Here is an 18,076-nt window from a genome sequence, read left to right as displayed (position 1 = left end):
TTCGGACAACTTGTTCCTAGGATGATTTATGAGCTGAGACTCAGACAACATTCTTCTTGAATTCTGAGAAGATGAATTGCCATGGCAATCTGATTGTAGACTTAACGTCTCTTCACGAAAGATTGCTTTCGTCCGAGTTGGTGGCAGTAAATGAGCATCTCTTCATTTGTTGCATAACTGAGATGTAGATTCTCTTGCTGATGTAGCTTCTGCTTCAATCATTCGATCTTCTTTCGTTCAAGTAGTCCTAACTAAAAGATCAGAACTCGATTTCGTGTGTTTGACTATCTTAACACGAATTACATGGTGAGTTATGGTACCTTTCGTCTAAAACGAAGGTAGCAAAAGAAATGATTAAAAATTTAGGGGTCTACAGTCTAAGTTACATTGGTATCATCAAAATCTTAATACATATGTTCCTAACACAATTATATAACTTTATTTCGTTATACTGCTACATTTCTAAGAGGCAGGGTGTGGATTTGACTCTTCAAACCTCAGTCCAACAATCCTCCTAATTACCTGGTGCCGATGATAACCGTGCGGCAGTGGGCTGATCAGCAGATGAACGGCAAGTATGTTGTGAATATATGGGAGACAGGAGTGAGGCCAAAAGCTAACCAAAAGGGAATTGTAACAAAAACAGAAATACAAGCTTGCATGCATGAAGTAATGGAAGAAGAGAAAGGGAAAAGGCTAAAGAGAAATGATGTCAAGTGGAAGGGATTAGCAGAGGAGGCAGTGCTTGAAGGTGGAAGCTCTCATAGTACCATACAGAACTTCATCTCACAAGTTTCATCCATTTAAGTAATAATAGGACTTAATTGCTTTAAAATTGCTTCTTTGTAGTGATAATTTACCTTATTTGCATTGTTTATGTGACCTTGTGGCTCTGGTATACCAAATGTTAGATTAAGCGCTTACCCTTAGATAAAAAATTATAACTATTAGTGAATGCATAAATTTTATTTTCTTATATATGTGTATGTAGTAATCAGTGCCACAATTCGATAGTAGAATGCTTTATTTGACTTTCCAAGTCGCTGCCCAACAAAGCTTGAATAAGTAATAATAGGACCTAATTGTATTATTATTTTTATTTAGAAGCCTCATAAAAGCTTATTTTAGTTAGGAAACCTAGTTGCATCTATATAATACCAGCACCATAGTCCTTAGTGTATGCCCGTTGGGTTGCAAAATGTGGTTCATTGTACTTCTAGAAGAAACATCTAATATATACTAATTGGTGTGATTTATAGTGTCCACAAAACTAGAAATAATGATAAACTTAGGGTGTGTTTGGTTCGCTAATGAGAATCGGAATCGGAATGAGTATCAAATATTTGGTACTGGTAATGAGTTTTAGTAAAAGTATTTAATTAACATGTTTGGTAGTAGGGTGAAATGTGAATGATTACAAATATTGCTGTTTGGTTATGTATGATCTTATAATGGGAATCATGATCCAAAAAATATAGGCTAGTTAATGTGCTAGCATTAATTTATGAATTTCTCCGGAACAAAACGAAAATGCATTATATATCAGAAGTAGCTGGTTCTACAGCATATTTGGAGTAATTGTTCTGTATATGTACATGAGACCCTGGTGGATGCATGAACCTAATACAACATTGGTTAAAATAAGAATCCATTTATAACAAGAAGAAATACAGAAGAAGAGTAATAGCATTAATAATTCAGCAGTTGAAATGTATGCATTCACATTCTCTAGCATTATCCATTGCTAATTAGAATAGTTAAACCAACTAAAGTATCCTGCTCCTACAAATAGTTTCAACATAATGAAAACTGGTTCTATTAACTAACAAAATCATACTAAAGCAGTAATAAAAACCAATCATCTTAAACTTATTTTGTTATACCGTTACATTTCTAAGAGGCAGGGTGTGGACTTGACTCTTCAAACCTCAATCCAACAATCTTTCTAGTTACCTGGTGCTAAACTTGGCCCTTCACCGACCTCTACCCAACAACAATGATAATTTTTTAGATCGTCTGATCCCCAACAAAAAAAAAAAAAAAAAAAAAAAAAGTTTCTACAAGAGGAAGATAATAATTTTGTATTACGATAAAAACACACAACCACTACCCGAGGATGCATACCATCAGCAAATCGAACTTGAAAACCTTATATTACTAAACCAATAGGTCGACCAACTTGGTTTGGGTTACCTAGAGGAAGATAATTATTAAATTAATATCTCAAGGTACAGGATTATTATGGGATAAAAGCTCAATTGATCTAGTTCCTTAAATTAATATCTCAAGGTACAGGATTATTATGGGATAAAAGCTCTATTGAACCCCAGAGGAAGGTAATTATTAAATTAATATCTCAAGGTACAGGATTAAATTAATATCTCAAGGTACAGGATTATTATGGGATAAAAGCTATATTGAACCCCAGAGGAAATATTAAATTAATATCTCAAGGTACAGGTTATTATGGATAGCTATTGATCTAGTTCATTTGTATCTGAGGCTTGAACTCAAGACCTCCCATATGAAACAGTCACTACATGCCATCTGAGCACAAGGAGCTTGGCATCTAAATGCATTTAATCTGAAATATATTTGATATTACACAAAAATTTGTGTGAGATACACAATATATTTTTATTAAAAATATAATACTTTTTAAAGAGGTTCTAAAAACCTATTACACTATATCTCACGTAAGAAAACCATCTCAAAATACTATAATCTATACTATACTAATAAGAGCCCAAGAGAGTTAGGTCTATAATGGGTAGAAAATATGGCGGTCAAATTTTTTAATCAAATGAATGGCTCAGATTTGATCAGATTTTAATTTTTCCTAAGATTCCCTAATTTATCCTTAATGAATATGATTATCTGTTAACTTTTTCGTTAAATATTATCTTTTCAGTTAATTTCTGTTAGTTCACCGTTAACTTACTCATTGATTTCAATAAGAAAGGTCTTAGGTTCGAACCCCATCCCAATCAAAATTGGCATAATTTGTACTCTATTTTACTCTTATTAAATTAAATAATAATTAAGTAGCTACAAGCCTACAACAAAAAATAAGACATATGCATTTCTTTAATTAAGAATTATATGTCTACAATGTCTTTATTCAAAAAAACTTATTCATTATCAATAAATTAAATAAGAGAAATAATTTCATTATTTATATTGTATTTATTTTTCTCCAATATAAAAATAAAAATTCTTTACATTCAAAGTCATCAATTGATTTTATTCGCTACATTGTCCCTACAATGTCTTTATTAAAAAAAATTATTCATTATCAACAAATTAATTAGAGAAATAATTTTATTAGTTATATTGTCTTTATATTTCTCTAATGTAAAAATTCTTTATATTCAAATTCATCAATTGATTATATTCACTATATTGTCTATTATCTTTTTTGTGCACTATTTTTTAATTAAATATCAAAGTTATAATACAAAATAATTCTATATATTTATTTACCAAGTATTTTATTAATACCATGAAAAAAATTTTAAAAAATATAATTAATAAAGTCAATCATATTAACTACTTGAGGTATTTGTTGACAAAGAGAGTATTCAAATCACACAACAAATTAAAGTGAGAACTGTTGTGCGGGGATTACTTTATGGTGTGTTTAAGACTGTGATAAAAGAAACGAGTATAAGTTATTTGTTTCTGTGACGTGTGTATACACTGCCTTAAAAGCTATTGCTGGAGACTGTGCAAGTCTTTAACCCGGGTGCTTTCGACCAGCAAACACAGAATAACTCACGTATATCTTTGCACTGAGAGAATACGTATTAGCACTAGAATTATTCTTGTAAATGAGTTTTGGAAGGCATGGTATTTATAATATATGGAACCAACGGCCTTCCCCACGACATCCACAAAGAATAACGCAAAGGGTGGAGAAGCTACGCACGCTTGCTCTGCTCGAATTTCTCCTGGCCACAAGACTCTTTTTGAAGCGCAAAAATTGGACAGAGTAGACTAGTTCAAGTGAAAATGTCGGACATGCAAAACAAAACTTTGACCCCACCACACCGCGTCGCGCACGGAACGAGCCGAGCCGAGCGGGAGGCGGCGCGCGCGAGATTCCCCCTTTCCTCTCTCTTGGAAACATTTCAAAGAACCCATTTGGAGTGGTATTAAAAAGGTGGGATATTTCCTTCTTGGAAACCAATGTGGGACAAGTCTTAAAGCCAAACTTAAAGCTAAACCATATTCTTGAATGCCAATCTCCAACAATCCCCCACACATTCAAGGAGTGTGGAGACTGGAATATTAGCCGATCTTAATGCCAGTGTAGAACTTGAACTAGCACGTAGTGACCTGAGTAACTTACTTCTCAGGAGTGAACTGAGTCTTGAACTCTTTGAGAAGTGGGTAGTTTTGAACTCTGGTGCACACATCAGCTTTATTGAACACATCTCTAAGCCTCAGCTGGGCATGTAGGAATTAGGGGGCTTCGTTTACCACGAATTCCTTACGTTTTATTTTAACCTCATGTCTCTTGACGTATCAAAGATGACTTTCCTGTTTAATCCTTTTGTTAGAGGATCTGCAATGTTCCTCTCAGATTTCACATATTCCAGTGTGACTACACCATTCACTATTAACTGCCGTACAGACTCATGTCTGACTCTTATGTGTCTTCTTTTCTCGTTGTAAACACTATTTTTTGCTACACATATGGCAGTTTGTGAGTCACAATGTACGAGCACTGATTGAGTGGAATTCCCCCACAACGGCATGTCTGCCAGTAGGTTTCTTAGCCATTCAGCCTCTTGCCCAGCCAGATCTAGAGCTATGAACTCAGCTTCCATTGTTGATCTGGCTATGCAAGATTGTTTGGTTGATTTCCATGACACAGCTGCTCCACCCATGGTGAATACGTAGCCACTGGTGGAACTGACATCGTCACTGTCATTAACCAAGTTAACATCACAATATCCCTCTGGGACGTTTGGAAACCCAGTATAATTAAGCCACCACTCGATTGTACCTCTTAGGTAGCGTAATACACGTTTTAGTGCATGCCAATGGGCTTTACTTGGGTTGTGAGTGTACCGACTAAGCCTGTTCACTGCAAGAGCAATGTCGGGTCGGGTGTAATTCATCAAGAACATCATGCTCCCTATTAGTTTTGCATAATCCTCTTGTGCTACCCCTGCTCTAGTGTGTTTTGACAACTTGACACTGGAGTCATATGGGGTTGAGGCCGGAGTCACTTGATAACTGTTGAACTTTCTTAACAGTTTTTCTATGTAGTGTCTTTGTGATAACTTATAGTCATTCCCAGTTCGGGTGACCTTTACTCCAAGTATCACATCGGCCTCCCCCAAATCCTTCATGTCAAATTTCTCACACAGAGACTTTTTAGTCTCTATTATTGTGTTGACATTAGGACTGAAGATTAGCATGTCATCTACGTAGATGCAGATGAGTACAACGCTTGACTCAAACTCTTTCGCGTGTAGGCAGGCGTCCAATCTGTTGATCATGTATCCCAAATCCATTAGTGTCCTATGAAATTTTTCATACAACTGTTTGGGGACTTGTTTTAACCCGTAAAGGGACTACACACCTTTCCTTCTTGTCCTGGGTCAACGCAACCTGGCGGTTGTTCCATGAAGATCTCTTCCCCTAGGTCCCCATTTAGGAAGGTCGTCTTGACATCCATTTGATGGAATGCCCACTTATGCGCTGCGGCCAACGCGAATAGCACCCGTACTGTTGCTATTTTTGTCACAGGTGAGTAGGTACAAAAGTAATCTTCCCCAAACTTCTGTTTATAACCTTTGGCTACAAGTCTTGCCTTGAACCTCTCTATTGACCCATTGGGTCTTAATTTTCTTTTGAAAATCCACTTGCAACCAATAGGCTTTGCCCCTTTTGGAAGCTCTACCACTTCCCATGTGTGATTAGACTTTATTGAGTCTAGTTCACTCTGGATAGACTCTTTCCAAAGCACAGCGTCAATCGAGCGCATAGCGGTCTCAAAGGTTTTTGGCTCTTCTTCAAGAACTAGTTGGCATACAAACTGATCAAATAGTTCATCTATATCTTCTAACTCAGTTATGTATGTTACAAAGTCTGAACCGAAGCTTGTTTCAGTTCGTTGTCTCTTGCTCCTCCTGAGCTAATCAGGCTCATTCTCACTTTTCAAGAGTGAAAACGGAGTTGGTTCGTTCCTATGAGAGCTAATAGGAGACTTTAAGGGAAAGATATTCTCAAAAACTTCTGCTTCCCTTGCTTCACATATAGACCGATTGTCTAAGTTCATGAATCGGTATGCAGCACTATTTTCTGCATACCCCACGAAGACTGCATCTACGGTCTTAGACCCAAGGTTAGGCCTTTTCAAAGTAGGTAACCCAACCTTGGCCAAGCACCCCCACACTCTGGAATATTTCAAATTTGGGGTGTATCCTTTCTACATCTCATAAGGTGTTTTCTCATACCCCTTGTGAGGTATTCTATTTAGGATATGATTAGCTGTAAGTGCAGCTTCCCCCCACAACGCGTTGGGGCACCTGAGCTTATCAAGAATGCGTTTATCATCTCTTTTAGAGTCCGATTTTTCCTTTCAGCTACTCCATTTTGTTGGGGGTGTATGGTGCTGTCACTTCATGGATAATTCCATGTTTTTCACATAATGATTTAAAGGACAACGACTCATATTCACCCCTCTATCTGAACGCAACCTTTTGATTTTTAGACTTAGTGGATTTTCGACCTCGGTCTTAAAAATCACAAATTTTTCTTCAGCTTCATCATTTGTTCTTAGAAGATAAATTTTAGAAAACCGAGTAAAATCATATATGAAAGATATGTAGTATCTTTTTCCACCTTAAGTTTCAGTATTTCTAAAATCTGCTATATCCGAATGAATTAAATCTAATGCACATTTTGAGTGATGTTGTGTGACACCCCGAAATCCAAATTCAATTAAGGGACTAATTGAGTAATTAATCCTATTTTAGTTGGTGAATTAATTCCTAAAATCCTGAAAATTCAATAGTCGGGGACTAGTAATTGACTAGTCAACCCCAAAGTCAAAGTTGTAACTTAAGCTTTGTAAGGAGTTCCCTTGTTCCCTTACACTTCCTTAAGTTAGTAAGGGTATTCTTGACCTTTCACTTGGTGTTAGTATTGTAACCTAACTTAGTAGACCACCTTCATTCTTTCCTTACACTTTCTAAAAATCTAGCTCCACCTTCTCTCTAAAAAGGAAGATAGCTTTCCTTCCAAGCCAAGTTGAAGCCTTGCCAAAACTTCAAGAGTTGCTTCCAAGATTCAACATTTCATATATTTGGGCATCTAGGAGGGTAAGATCTAAATTCATATTGTGTTTTTAGTGTTCTCTTAGGTGTCTTTTCTTAAAGATAGGATCTTTATGTTCTTTTGGTGTGTTCTTGAAATGGGTTTGGAAGGTGAGCTTTGTGAGGAACTTGTTGAGGTGTAAAGTGAAGTCTTTAGTCTACAAGAGGTAACCCATGTTCTACAAAATCTATTTTGCTTACCTATATGATGATTTCTTGGATTCTACATGTGATTTTGCTATGAAATGTGAGTGTTTATGCATTGTCTTGTGAAAATGCATATCTAGAGCTTGTGTTTAGGGTTCATTTGTGCCATTGCTTGGCATTTCCTTTGATTCAAGTCATTTTGTTGTATTGGGTGAAATTTGGCATGTTTTGGACTTGAATTTGAGCTTGGAGTTGAAAATCCCCGAAGGGATTTTTTGGGCACAGGTGTGTACCCGCGGGCGGAACGGCGGGTAGGGATCCAACCTGCCGCCCACCCGCGGGGTACATATTTTGGGTGGCATGTACCCGCGGGCGGAACCACGGGTAGGCGCCTACCCGTGGGCCTACCCGCGGGGTACGATGTGGTGTTGTTGGGGGATTTTTTCCCCGTGATTCTTTTGACTCGGTATTTGGTCTTTTGACTTCACGATGTTCTTTTGTGGAACTATTTGGGAGTCTTCTTGATGTTTCGTATATTTAGAACTATATGGCAGGTATCCATGTAGGTTTTGGTGTCTTGAATCGTGCTATGTGTTCAACATTGTGTTTCGTTGAACCATGATGAGTCTTGTGTGTTCTTCGAAACTACGTTTGGTTAACCCGTTTGATAAGCATGCTAGTTCGGTGTTTAAATGCTAGCGTGTGTGTTGTTTGTACCTTCGGATTGGTTGATGATAACTTGTGTTATTCATCGTTGTTGTTGGACTGTGATCCATTCCTTGATTAAGTATGGTTTCATATCTTCGTTGTGATCCGTTGATTGATTCCTGTTGAGGTGTTGTGTGCGTGGCTGTACTTGGATTGCACAATTTCGGTTTATGGGGCCTTAATCACCAAGGTACGGCAGCGGTCCTCGTAGTGGTCGTGACGTGATTATAGAGTTTGTGGCCTTTGTGTAAGGTTCACGTGTTTCTTGGGTGGCATGTGTTGCCGTGTGTGATCGGTACCCTCGTGTACTATGAAATCGGTGGTTTTGTTGGAGGGACTGTTGAAGGGGGAACGACGGTTCCCAGGGGAATAAGGTTGGACTTGGTGTACAGGGGTCCTGGAGGTAAAGGTTGGAACTAGATATAAGGTTGGGGGTAGCCATAAGGTTGGAACCGGGCATAAGGAAGGCATATCAACTCGTGATGGGTGATGTCACGAGGGCTTGAGTAGCCGTTGTTGTGAGTTCTCTTCTTGTGACGTATGTAGTCACAAAGGCATGTGTTTCCATCGGTCTTGTCTTTATCCTTTGTGTTGTGGTTATCCTTTGTGGTCTTGGGATGTGTTCCCGTGTTCTTGTTGAGAGCGTGAGTCTTGTGTTGACAATTACTCTTGGTTTTGTATTTATATACATATGTATTCCGTTTCGAAAATGGCTTTACAACTTATATCTTATCTATGTATGTTATTTCACATGTATTGGTGGGTTACCAGCATTATTCGCTGACCGGGCGTCGTCCCATGTTTATTGTGTTCTTTCCGGTGATGTCTAGACGAGTGCGCGGTCTAGTGCTTGCTAGTATAGCTTCTCCCTTACGTTTGGTGGCCTGTGAGCCAGCTTAGATGTAGAACAATGAGACTATGGATTCAGATTTAAACATTGCAGATGTTGCCTGTGCGTTCATCCCTTTGGTGAACGTGGCATAACACCCCATATTCCAGTTTATATATATCTATCTATCTATCTTTCAGTCTTCCGCTATGTTTGCTGTTTGGTTTAGTTATCTGCATGTTTACGGTTATAAAAATAGCATTTTTTCCGGGGGTGTTACAGTTGGTATCAGAGCCTAGGTTTTGAGCCTAGGAGGGTAAAAGTCTAGAGTTCTAAGTGGCTAAGTGTGACACCCCGAAATCCAAATTCAATTAAGGGATTAATCGAGTAATTAATCCTATTTCAATTTGTAATTTAATTCCTTAAATTCCTGAAATTTAATAGTTGGGGATTAGTAATTGACTAGACAACCCCAAAGTCAAAGTTGTACATTCAGCTTTGTAAGGAGCTCCCTTGTTCCTTACACTTCCTTTTGTTAGTAAGGGTATTCTTGAGCTTTCACTTGTTGTTGGTTTTATCTAAGGTGTCTTTTCTTAAAGATAGGATCTTTATGATCTTTTGGTATGTTCTTGAAGTGGGTTTGGAAGGTGAGCCTGGAGAGGAGATTGTTGAGGTGTAAAGTGAAGTCTTTAGTCTACAAGAGGTAACCCATGCTCTACAAAACCTATTTTGCTTACCTATATGAATATTTCTTGGATTCTACATGTGTTTTGCTATGAAATGTGAGTGTTTATGCATTGACTTGTGAAAATGCATATCTAGAGCTTGTGTTTAGGGTTCATTTGTGCCATTGCTTGGCATTTCCTTTGATTCAAGTCATTTTGTTGTATTTGGTGAGATTTGGCATGTTTTGGACTTGAATTTGAGTTTGGAGAAAAAAATTCCCGAATGGATTATTTTGTACACGTATATGTACCCGCGGGCGGAACGACGGGTAGAGCTCCAACTCGCCGCCCACCCGCGGAGAACATAAGTCGGTGGGTAGTGTACCCGCGGGCGGAACCACGGGTGGGAGCCTACCCGTGGGTCCACCCACGGGGAACACTGTGGTGTTTGATTGGGATATGTTCCCCGTGATTCTTTTGACTCGGTATTTGGTCTTTTGACTTCCCGATGTTCTTTTGTGGAACTATTTGAGTGTCTTCTTGATGTTTCATATGTCTAGAACTATATGGTAGGATTCCATGTAGGTTTTGGTGTCGTGAATCATGCTAAGTGTTCAACATTGTGTTTCGTTGAACCGTGATGAGTCTTGTGTGTTCTTCGGAACTATCTTTGGTTTACCCGTTTGATAAGCATGCTAGTTTGGTTTTTAAATGCTAGCATGTGTGTTGTTTGTACCTTCCGATTGGTCAATGATAACTTGTGTTATTCATCGTTGTTGTTGTTGGACTGTGATCCAATCCTTGATTGAGTATGCATATCTTCGTTGTGATCCATTGATTGATTCCTGTTGAGGTGTGATGCGTGTGTGGCTTTACCTGGATTGCACGATTAGTGGCATGGGACACTAGTCACCAAGGTATTGCAGTGGTCCTCGTGGTGGTCGTGACGTGATTATGGAGTTGTGACCATTGTGTAAGGTTCACGTGATTCTTGAGTGGCATGTGTTGCCGTGTGTGTGTACGGTACCCTCGTGTACTATGAAATTGGTGGTCTTGTTGGTGGGGGACGACGGTCCCAGGAGGGAAAAGGTTGGACTAAGAAGTACAGGGGTCCTGGAGTTAATGGTTGGAAGAAGATATAAGGTTGGGGGTAGCCATAAGGTTGGAACCGGGCATAAGGAAGCCATATCAACTCGTGATGAGTGATGTCACGAGGGCTCGTGTAGCCGCTGTTGTGAGTTCTTCTCTTGTGATGTATGTAGTCACAAAGGCAAGTGTTGCCTTAGCATGTGTTGCCGTGGGTGAGTCTTATTCCTTTGCGTTGTGCATGTCGGGTTTTGATCTATTGTGTGATGATAGATCATGCCTTGAGCCGTTATTATGAGTCGTGTTGTTCTTTGTGGTCTTGGGATGTGTTCCCTTGTTGTTGTTGAGAGTGGTGAATCTTGTGGTTACTATTAGCTCTTGGTTTTGTACTTATATACTTATGTATTCCGTTTCAAAAATGGCTTTACAACTTATATCTTATCTATGTATGATATTTCACATGTATTGGTGGGTTACCAGTATTGTTCGCTGACCGGGCGTCATCCCATGTTTTATTGTGTTCTTTCAGGTGATGTATAGATGAGTGCGCGGTCTAGTGCTTGCTAGTGTAGCTTCTCCCTGTTGTTTTGTGGCCTGTGTGCCAGTTTAGTTGTAGCCCTTTGAGACTATGGATTAGATGTAAACATTGCAGATGTTGCCGTAGCGTTCATCCTTTTGGTGAACGTGGCATAACACCCCATGTTTTGGATTTATGTTTATCTAGTTATCTTTCAGTCTTCCGCTGTGTTTGTCGTTTAGCTCAGTTATCTGCATGTTTAAGGCTTTTAAATAGCTGGTTTTTAGGGGGTGTTACAGTTGGTATCAGAGCTTAGGTTTGAGCCTAGGAAGGAGTTAAGTCTAGACTTACTAAGTGGCTAAGTGTGGTTTGAGACCTTTAAGCGACCTTAAGAATCTAAGTGTTAGGCTTAGGATTCTAGGTTGCGCGGTTAGCTGAGTGTTGCTTTCTGTTCTTTGCTTGTTTGCTATCTTTTGATAACCGTGTTGTTGTTGTAGAAGTTTGCGATGCCTCCCCGTCAGCATACCTCAGCGTTTGAAGACGCGGGTGAAGTGGTTAAGAAATCTAGGTTGGCCGAATCTAGTGATGCTTCTGGGGTAATTGAGCAATGGATCCGGAGCGGCACGTCAAAAAAAGTAAGTCCTAGTGCAGCTACCTTACCGGCATTTCGGGATTTAAGAAGAAACGGGAGAATAGAGGTTCACCATTTGACGGAAGGGTCACCTCAAGGGAGAATGCCTATCTTAAGTGAAGCTCGAACAGGAGACAGTGATGTAGTAATTGGAACCTTTCTCGTGCAGACCGTCCCGGCAACGATCTTGTTCGATTCGGGAGCATCCTAACTCGTTCGTATCACCCGGACTCGTGAAGAACTTTGGTTTAACCGGTGGCGTTGGTGTGAAGCTTAACGTTAAGGTAGCATCCGGGGAAGTTAGGACGTGTGACCGTCTCTTTGAAGGCATCAATATTAACATCAAGGGAGAGGAGTTTCCTAGTGATCTAATCCAGTACAACTTTGACGGGATAGACGTGCACTAGTACAGAAACAGTCATTCGCGTCCAAAGTTAAGGCAAATTCGCGTCCAAAGTAGCTGGGACGCAGATGACGAGGACGCTGATTGTTTAAACAATCAGCGTCCAAAGTAGCTTTGGACGCGCAAAATGATTATTCGCGTCCAAAGTTGAAGAACTTTGGACGCGAAAAATGATAATTCGCGTCAAAAGTTCGTGAACTTTGGACGCGTATAGTGTTTATTTTATTTTTAAAAAATACTATACGCGTCCAAAGTTCCTGAACTTTGGACGCGTATAGTAAAAAACGCGTATAGTAAAAAAAAATTAAAAAAAAAAAACATTTTTTTTATTAAACTACCAATATTTTCCTGTACATCTCAGCATAACTACCAAATAATATATTTCAACGTTAATCAATTTAAAATGTATATACTACACACCAATTTTATCAACTAAAACACACCAATCTAAAATTTCAATTTTAATAACATTTTACTACAAATAAACTACAAATTCTAAATGTTTACAATTAAAATAAACTACTTAAAAGATGTAATATTGTGATAACATTTATCAACCACATATGATTGTGCTTAGGATAGTGGTATCCTAAGTCTTGCATTCATCCCACAACTAGCCAAAAAAGTGAATTACACACAGGTTTGTTTTCTTCTTGCATTTGTATATCTATCTTTGAATTTGGGGATATTTTTGACAGAAATTTCAAGAAAAGTAAAAAACTCATATAACAATGCATTCATTTCTTGAATTCTTCATAGATATAGCTATGCACCATGTAACAGTACTGAAGAAATACCTGCTAATATCCCAAACAAGAATCTTCCTGCCAGAACTTGAAGCTAAAAAAGTCTCATGCTTGTGATTCCTTCCAGAACTCGACGCCATTGCAGCATACAATACAACTGTATCTTTGTCGATATTTTTGGGAAAAAACTGAAAAAAAAAAAAAAAAAACAAAAATAGTGAGCCTTGACCTTTATGTTCCTTTTCCTCTAAAATATACAGTTTTGACAGAATAAAAAGATCTCTTAACCTCAATCAAGTTCTTATCAACACTAAGCTTGTTGAGTGTGAGAGTGCCTGTTTTATCACCTACACAACACATCCATCCCGGCCATCTCCTCGATGACACACAGTTGTGATCAAAAGCAAGAATCACTGTTTTGAATCTACTGACCTGCTGTGACAAACGGTGAGAGCCTATAGCCATGGTGACAGAAAGAACAGTTGGCATGGAAATTGGAATGCCACCAATGAGCAAAACGAGTAGATTATCGATCCCGGTTCGATAGCCTCTTTCTTGAAGGATATGATAGTGCGTGCAAAAGGTTTTCAGATAGAGCTAGAGCAATTAAAGGATGTATTGAGATGGAAGGAAATGGGAGTGGGCGGACATATAATTAAACCAAACCTGCATCTATATTACTATAGTGGGCGGACATCTAATTAAACCAAACCTGCATCTATATTACCTGCTGCGGAACGCTGACATAGAGTTTGCGACTTTGCTTGCGGCGTGGAGCGGCGGCAGTGGGGTTGGAGACCTATTGTGCTTGCAAGAAATCCCAGATGTTAGTAGTTGTTATACCTATTGTGCTTGAAGCTTTCAAAACCATAAATGTCAAGGACCCCAAAGATACACCTTGATTGGGAATCTTGCCCAATTGAAACATTTATCTTATCTACCAACCTGCATATTTTAGGGAGGAAATGAATACATGTTATCATGAAATCTGTAACAACCTATTTCAATAGGAGTATTAATGGAAGTTAGCAAGTTCTTTACCAGTCAAATAACAAAATGACTAGAAATTTGAATCGGTACTGTAACTTTAGCTGTATCAAACCTCTTGTGGTGCTGCACAAAGTAGGTAAAAGCAGTGATAATTAGGCTCAGCATCATAAACTTGGCAAACACGGGATCTTTCAAGGAGGTAGGTCCTGATAGCTGCTCCTGATATTCTTCCATGTTTATCAAACTGAATCTCAACAAATTTTCCAAAACGGCTGCAGCAGTTTTAGATTTAGGAGAACATCAAACTCTTTAGTACAACATCTACAATATCCTTATCTACAAATGATCACAATGGATGCACCTTTCTAAAGGAGTGCATTATGTCAACATGCAGAAAGCCAAATCAATCTACATTGTATTGCAATGAGGATCAAAGATTAAAAAAAATGAAAACGAATAAAAAAAATGATGAAGATATTATACATGTTTTAAACAGATCAAAATATTATTTATTTAATTATATATGATCATATGTTTAAATTAATTAATTATAAATGCATGTCTGCAAATTATATTACACTAGTTTGATTTTATTTTCACTGCAAAATGTACTAATATTTATTGTTGATCATGGATCTTACAAAATGCAATGAAATCCCCCTTCCACAAACCAAACAATGAATAGAATTCCTATTCTATTCTTTGCCTATTCCATTTCCTATTCAATAGGACTTTTATTCTTCTAAAATTCATTATGTGTACCAAATATGTTGTTAAAGAATATATAACTTACATGGCTATTTAGATCTTTTCATTTTTTCAATACGCTAAAAAATGAGTAATTATTTATTATTTTTTTGCTACTAAAATATTTTATTCATCAAGTAAATGTCAAAAAGATGGAAACATTTGACTAATTTAAAGATCCTTTTTTGCTGAGCCACAAGCAGCCTATTTTCTGTATTACCATATTTAGTTAAGTCATTTCCTAATTAACCAACCTCTTACAAGTCTTCTCCCTAATGGGATGGACGGAGTAAAAAAGAAGTTGCCATCTCAAGCAAATTAGTACCAAGAATGGAAAAGAATGAAATTAATGGATCCTTTCAACAGCCAATGGGCACAATAGATAAAGAAGGCAGAAAGATATTTTGCTTAAAAAGTGGTGAGCCATAGCAAATAAATTCAAGGGTGTATCCATGCCCCGCTCTTATTTTGGAAGTAATGCAACAATTTATACCAGATAAAACCTATGAAAATTAAAGGGTGTATCCATGCCCCAGCTCTTATTTTGGAAATAATTAAACAATATACACCAGATAAAACCAATGAGCAATCATCTTCAAGCCAACAGATCATATTGTTACATTCACCACCATCAATCTACAGAACTAAAGTTTCATAAACCTAGAGCACAGAGAACTTCTCAATTCAACCTCACAGTGAACCATTCCAATAAATTACATAATTCCTCTTTTTTTAAAAAAATTGTTTTCTTTTTCCAGGAATTATTAGGTAAATTAATTGAAATATGAGCTTTGACTCCATCTCAACCCTGTGAAATTGGTTCCCAATTTCAAATTAGTACCCAGATTCAACCGAGTAGAAAAACTTAACCCGCGCAGCCAAAAACAAATAAACAAACAAAATCCCAAAAAGAAACAACAAAGAAAAATTAAGGAATTTAACTCTACCGCAATCTATCAGCTAAATTCAATGGCGTAAGTTTAAATAAATTAAGTCAATAAAAAGAATTAAAAAATAAAAGAGGAGAATAGTCGAAGACTGACCTGGTGTGAGACTGAGGTGGAACAAACAGGAGTCCAACTCGGACGAAGGTAGAGTCGACGAGTTTCTATTCCTTTTCCTCTGTTTCTCTGCTATTCTGGATGCGATTGCGGTGAGGAGCGGCGGCGACGCGGTGAGGAGAGGGATTTAGGTGTGTGGAGTGTGGAGAGCGTAGATCTGATGATGAAGGAAGGGTTTTCAATTTTGAACTCAAATAATAGGCCAGGCGTCCAAAGGTCTATAACTTTGGACGCCAATTCATTTTAATTAAAAACAAAATAAAAAATAAATTATATAGCGACATTTTAATTATAAAAACGCCACCGCATTACACTTTTGGCGTCCAAAGTTTGAACTTTGGACGTGAATTATTCAATTTTATTGATGTTTTTTGTACTAGTGGTTGTCTTAGGTATGGACTGGTTGGGACGGTTTAGAGCCCAAATCCGGTGCAAAGAGCAGAAAGTGGTGTTACGGGGGCCCAGCGGGAAGAGGGTGTCGTATCGGGGAACGACGGAGAAACCCGGGATCAAGTTAGTATCAATGATAAAGATGAAAAAGTACGTGGAGAAAGGCAATGAGTTGTTCTTGTGCTCTGTTGAAAACCTGAAGGCAAAAGGGAATGTAGCTCAGACCATACCCGTCGTCCGTGAGTTCCTTGACGTTTTTCCCGAGGAAATACCGAGTATGCCCCCTCCGAGAGAAGTGGAATTCTCGGTGGATCTTATACCAGGCACCGCACCCATTTCCAAGGCCCCATACCGGTTAGCAACGAAAGAAATGCAAGAGCTGAAAACCCAACTACAAGAGCTTTTAGACAAGGGCGACATCTGACCAAGTACATCGCCGTGGGGAGCTCCAGTATTGTTTGTAAAGAAAAATGATGGTAGTATGAGGTTGTGCATCGACTATCGAGAGCTGAACCAAGTCACCATCAAGAACAAGTACCCCTTCCACGAATCGACGACTTGTTTGATCAACTCCGTGGCGCAGGAGTGTTTTCCAAGATTGACTTGAGGTCGGGTATCACCAGATAAAGGTGGCAGATATGGATATTCCTAAGACCGCATTTCGGACTCGGTACGGTCATTACGAGTTTACGGTGATGCCGTTCGGTTTGACAAACGCCCCTGCAGTGTTTATGGACTTGATGAATCGAGTGTTCAAACCTCATCTCGATGACTTCGTGATCGTGTTCATCGACGACATCATGGTGTATTCAAGAGATAAAAAGGAGCATGTTGGACACCTTCGGACGGTACTCTAGATTCTGAGGGAAAAATAGTTGTACGCCAAGCTTTCGAAGTGCGAATTCTGGAAGGACAGCGTAGCATTTCTGGGACACGTGATTGATAGTAAGGGTATTTCTGTGGATCCGGACAAGATACGGGCAGTGAAGGATTGGACTGTGCCTACATCGGTGGCGGAAGTAAGAAGCTTTCTTGGTTTAGCGGGTTATTATCGAAGGTTTGTTTTGGATTTTGCTAAGGTGGCTCAACCATTGACTAAGTTATTAACGAAAGAAGTGCCTTTCATTTGGAATTAAGCTTGTGAGTTAGCATTTCGGGAATTGAAGGAGAGGTTCACGTCTGCACCAGTTTTAATTTTGCCATCAGGAACAGAAGGGTTTGAAGTATACAGTGATGCATCCAAGAAGGGACTAGGTTGTGTGTTGATGCAAAATGGGAGAGTAATTGCGTACGCCTCGCGTCAGCTTAAGGTTCATGAAGAGAATTACCCTACACATGATTTGGAATTGGCCGCCGTGCTGTTTGCTTTGAAGATTTGGAGGCACTATTTGTACGGGGTGCGTTGCAAGGTCTTCACGGATCACAAGAGTCTCAAATATATCTTCACCCAAAAGGATCTTAACATGCGACAAAGAAGGTGGTTAGAACTCATCAAGGACTATGAATTGGATATCCAGTATCACGAGGGAAAGGCTAATGTAGTAGCGGACGCCTTATGCAGGAAATCGAAGCATACCGTCAATTCTATTTGGATAGTAGCTGATGAACTTTGCAAAGAGTTCCAACGGATTCTTGGGTGGCATGTGTTGCCGTGTGTGTGTACGGTACCCTCGTGTACTATGAAATTGGTGGTCTTGTTGGTGGTTTGTTGGTGGGGGACGACGGTCCTAGGAGAGAAAAGGTTGGACTAAGAAGTACAAGAGTCCTGGAGGTAATGGTTGGAAGAAGATATAAGGTTAGGGGTAGCCATAAGGTTGGAACCGGG

At 38.8% G+C, this 18,076-nt stretch overlaps 2 protein-coding genes across 7 annotated transcripts; one reads left to right on the top strand and one right to left on the bottom strand.

Moving 5' to 3' along the window:
- Positions 1-1,487: 1,487 nt before the first annotated feature.
- On the bottom strand, positions 1,488-16,030 carry LOC109167396 (plasma membrane ATPase 2-like). 6 transcript variants are annotated; one of them, XM_019316417.1, is made up of 7 exons: positions 15,844-16,030; positions 14,105-14,325; positions 13,961-14,008; positions 13,791-13,862; positions 13,352-13,617; positions 13,115-13,251; positions 1,488-1,620 (listed from the first exon to the last, which is right to left on the bottom strand). In XM_019316417.1, the coding sequence occupies exons 3-7, from the start codon at positions 13,989-13,991 to the stop codon at positions 1,536-1,538; spliced, it is 591 nt and encodes a 196-aa protein (XP_019171962.1). In that variant the 5' UTR covers positions 13,992-14,008; positions 14,105-14,325; positions 15,844-16,030; the 3' UTR covers positions 1,488-1,535. The 6 variants fall into 6 exon arrangements, 4 of the variants coding, with proteins under 4 accessions (XP_019171962.1, XP_019171959.1, XP_019171960.1 ...); XM_019316414.1 differs by lacking the exon at positions 1,488-1,620 and adding an exon at positions 2,382-2,584; XM_019316415.1 differs by lacking the exon at positions 1,488-1,620 and adding an exon at positions 2,382-2,584 and having other exon boundaries at positions 14,166-14,325.
- A 225-nt stretch (positions 16,031-16,255) lies between these two features.
- On the top strand, positions 16,256-16,675 carry LOC109167403. Its single transcript, XM_019316422.1, has one exon. The coding sequence runs from the start codon at positions 16,256-16,258 to the stop codon at positions 16,673-16,675; it is 420 nt and encodes a 139-aa protein (XP_019171967.1).
- The last annotated feature ends 1,401 nt before the right edge of the window (positions 16,676-18,076 follow it).

Source organism: Ipomoea nil, unplaced genomic scaffold (genome assembly GCF_001879475.1).
Source record: "Ipomoea nil cultivar Tokyo-kokei standard unplaced genomic scaffold, Asagao_1.1 scaffold3162, whole genome shotgun sequence".
In the NCBI taxonomy this organism is placed as follows: domain Eukaryota; kingdom Viridiplantae; phylum Streptophyta; class Magnoliopsida; order Solanales; family Convolvulaceae; genus Ipomoea; species Ipomoea nil.
The sequence above is the reverse complement of the archived record's forward strand: the minus strand, read 5'-3'. Positions and strand labels throughout refer to the sequence as shown.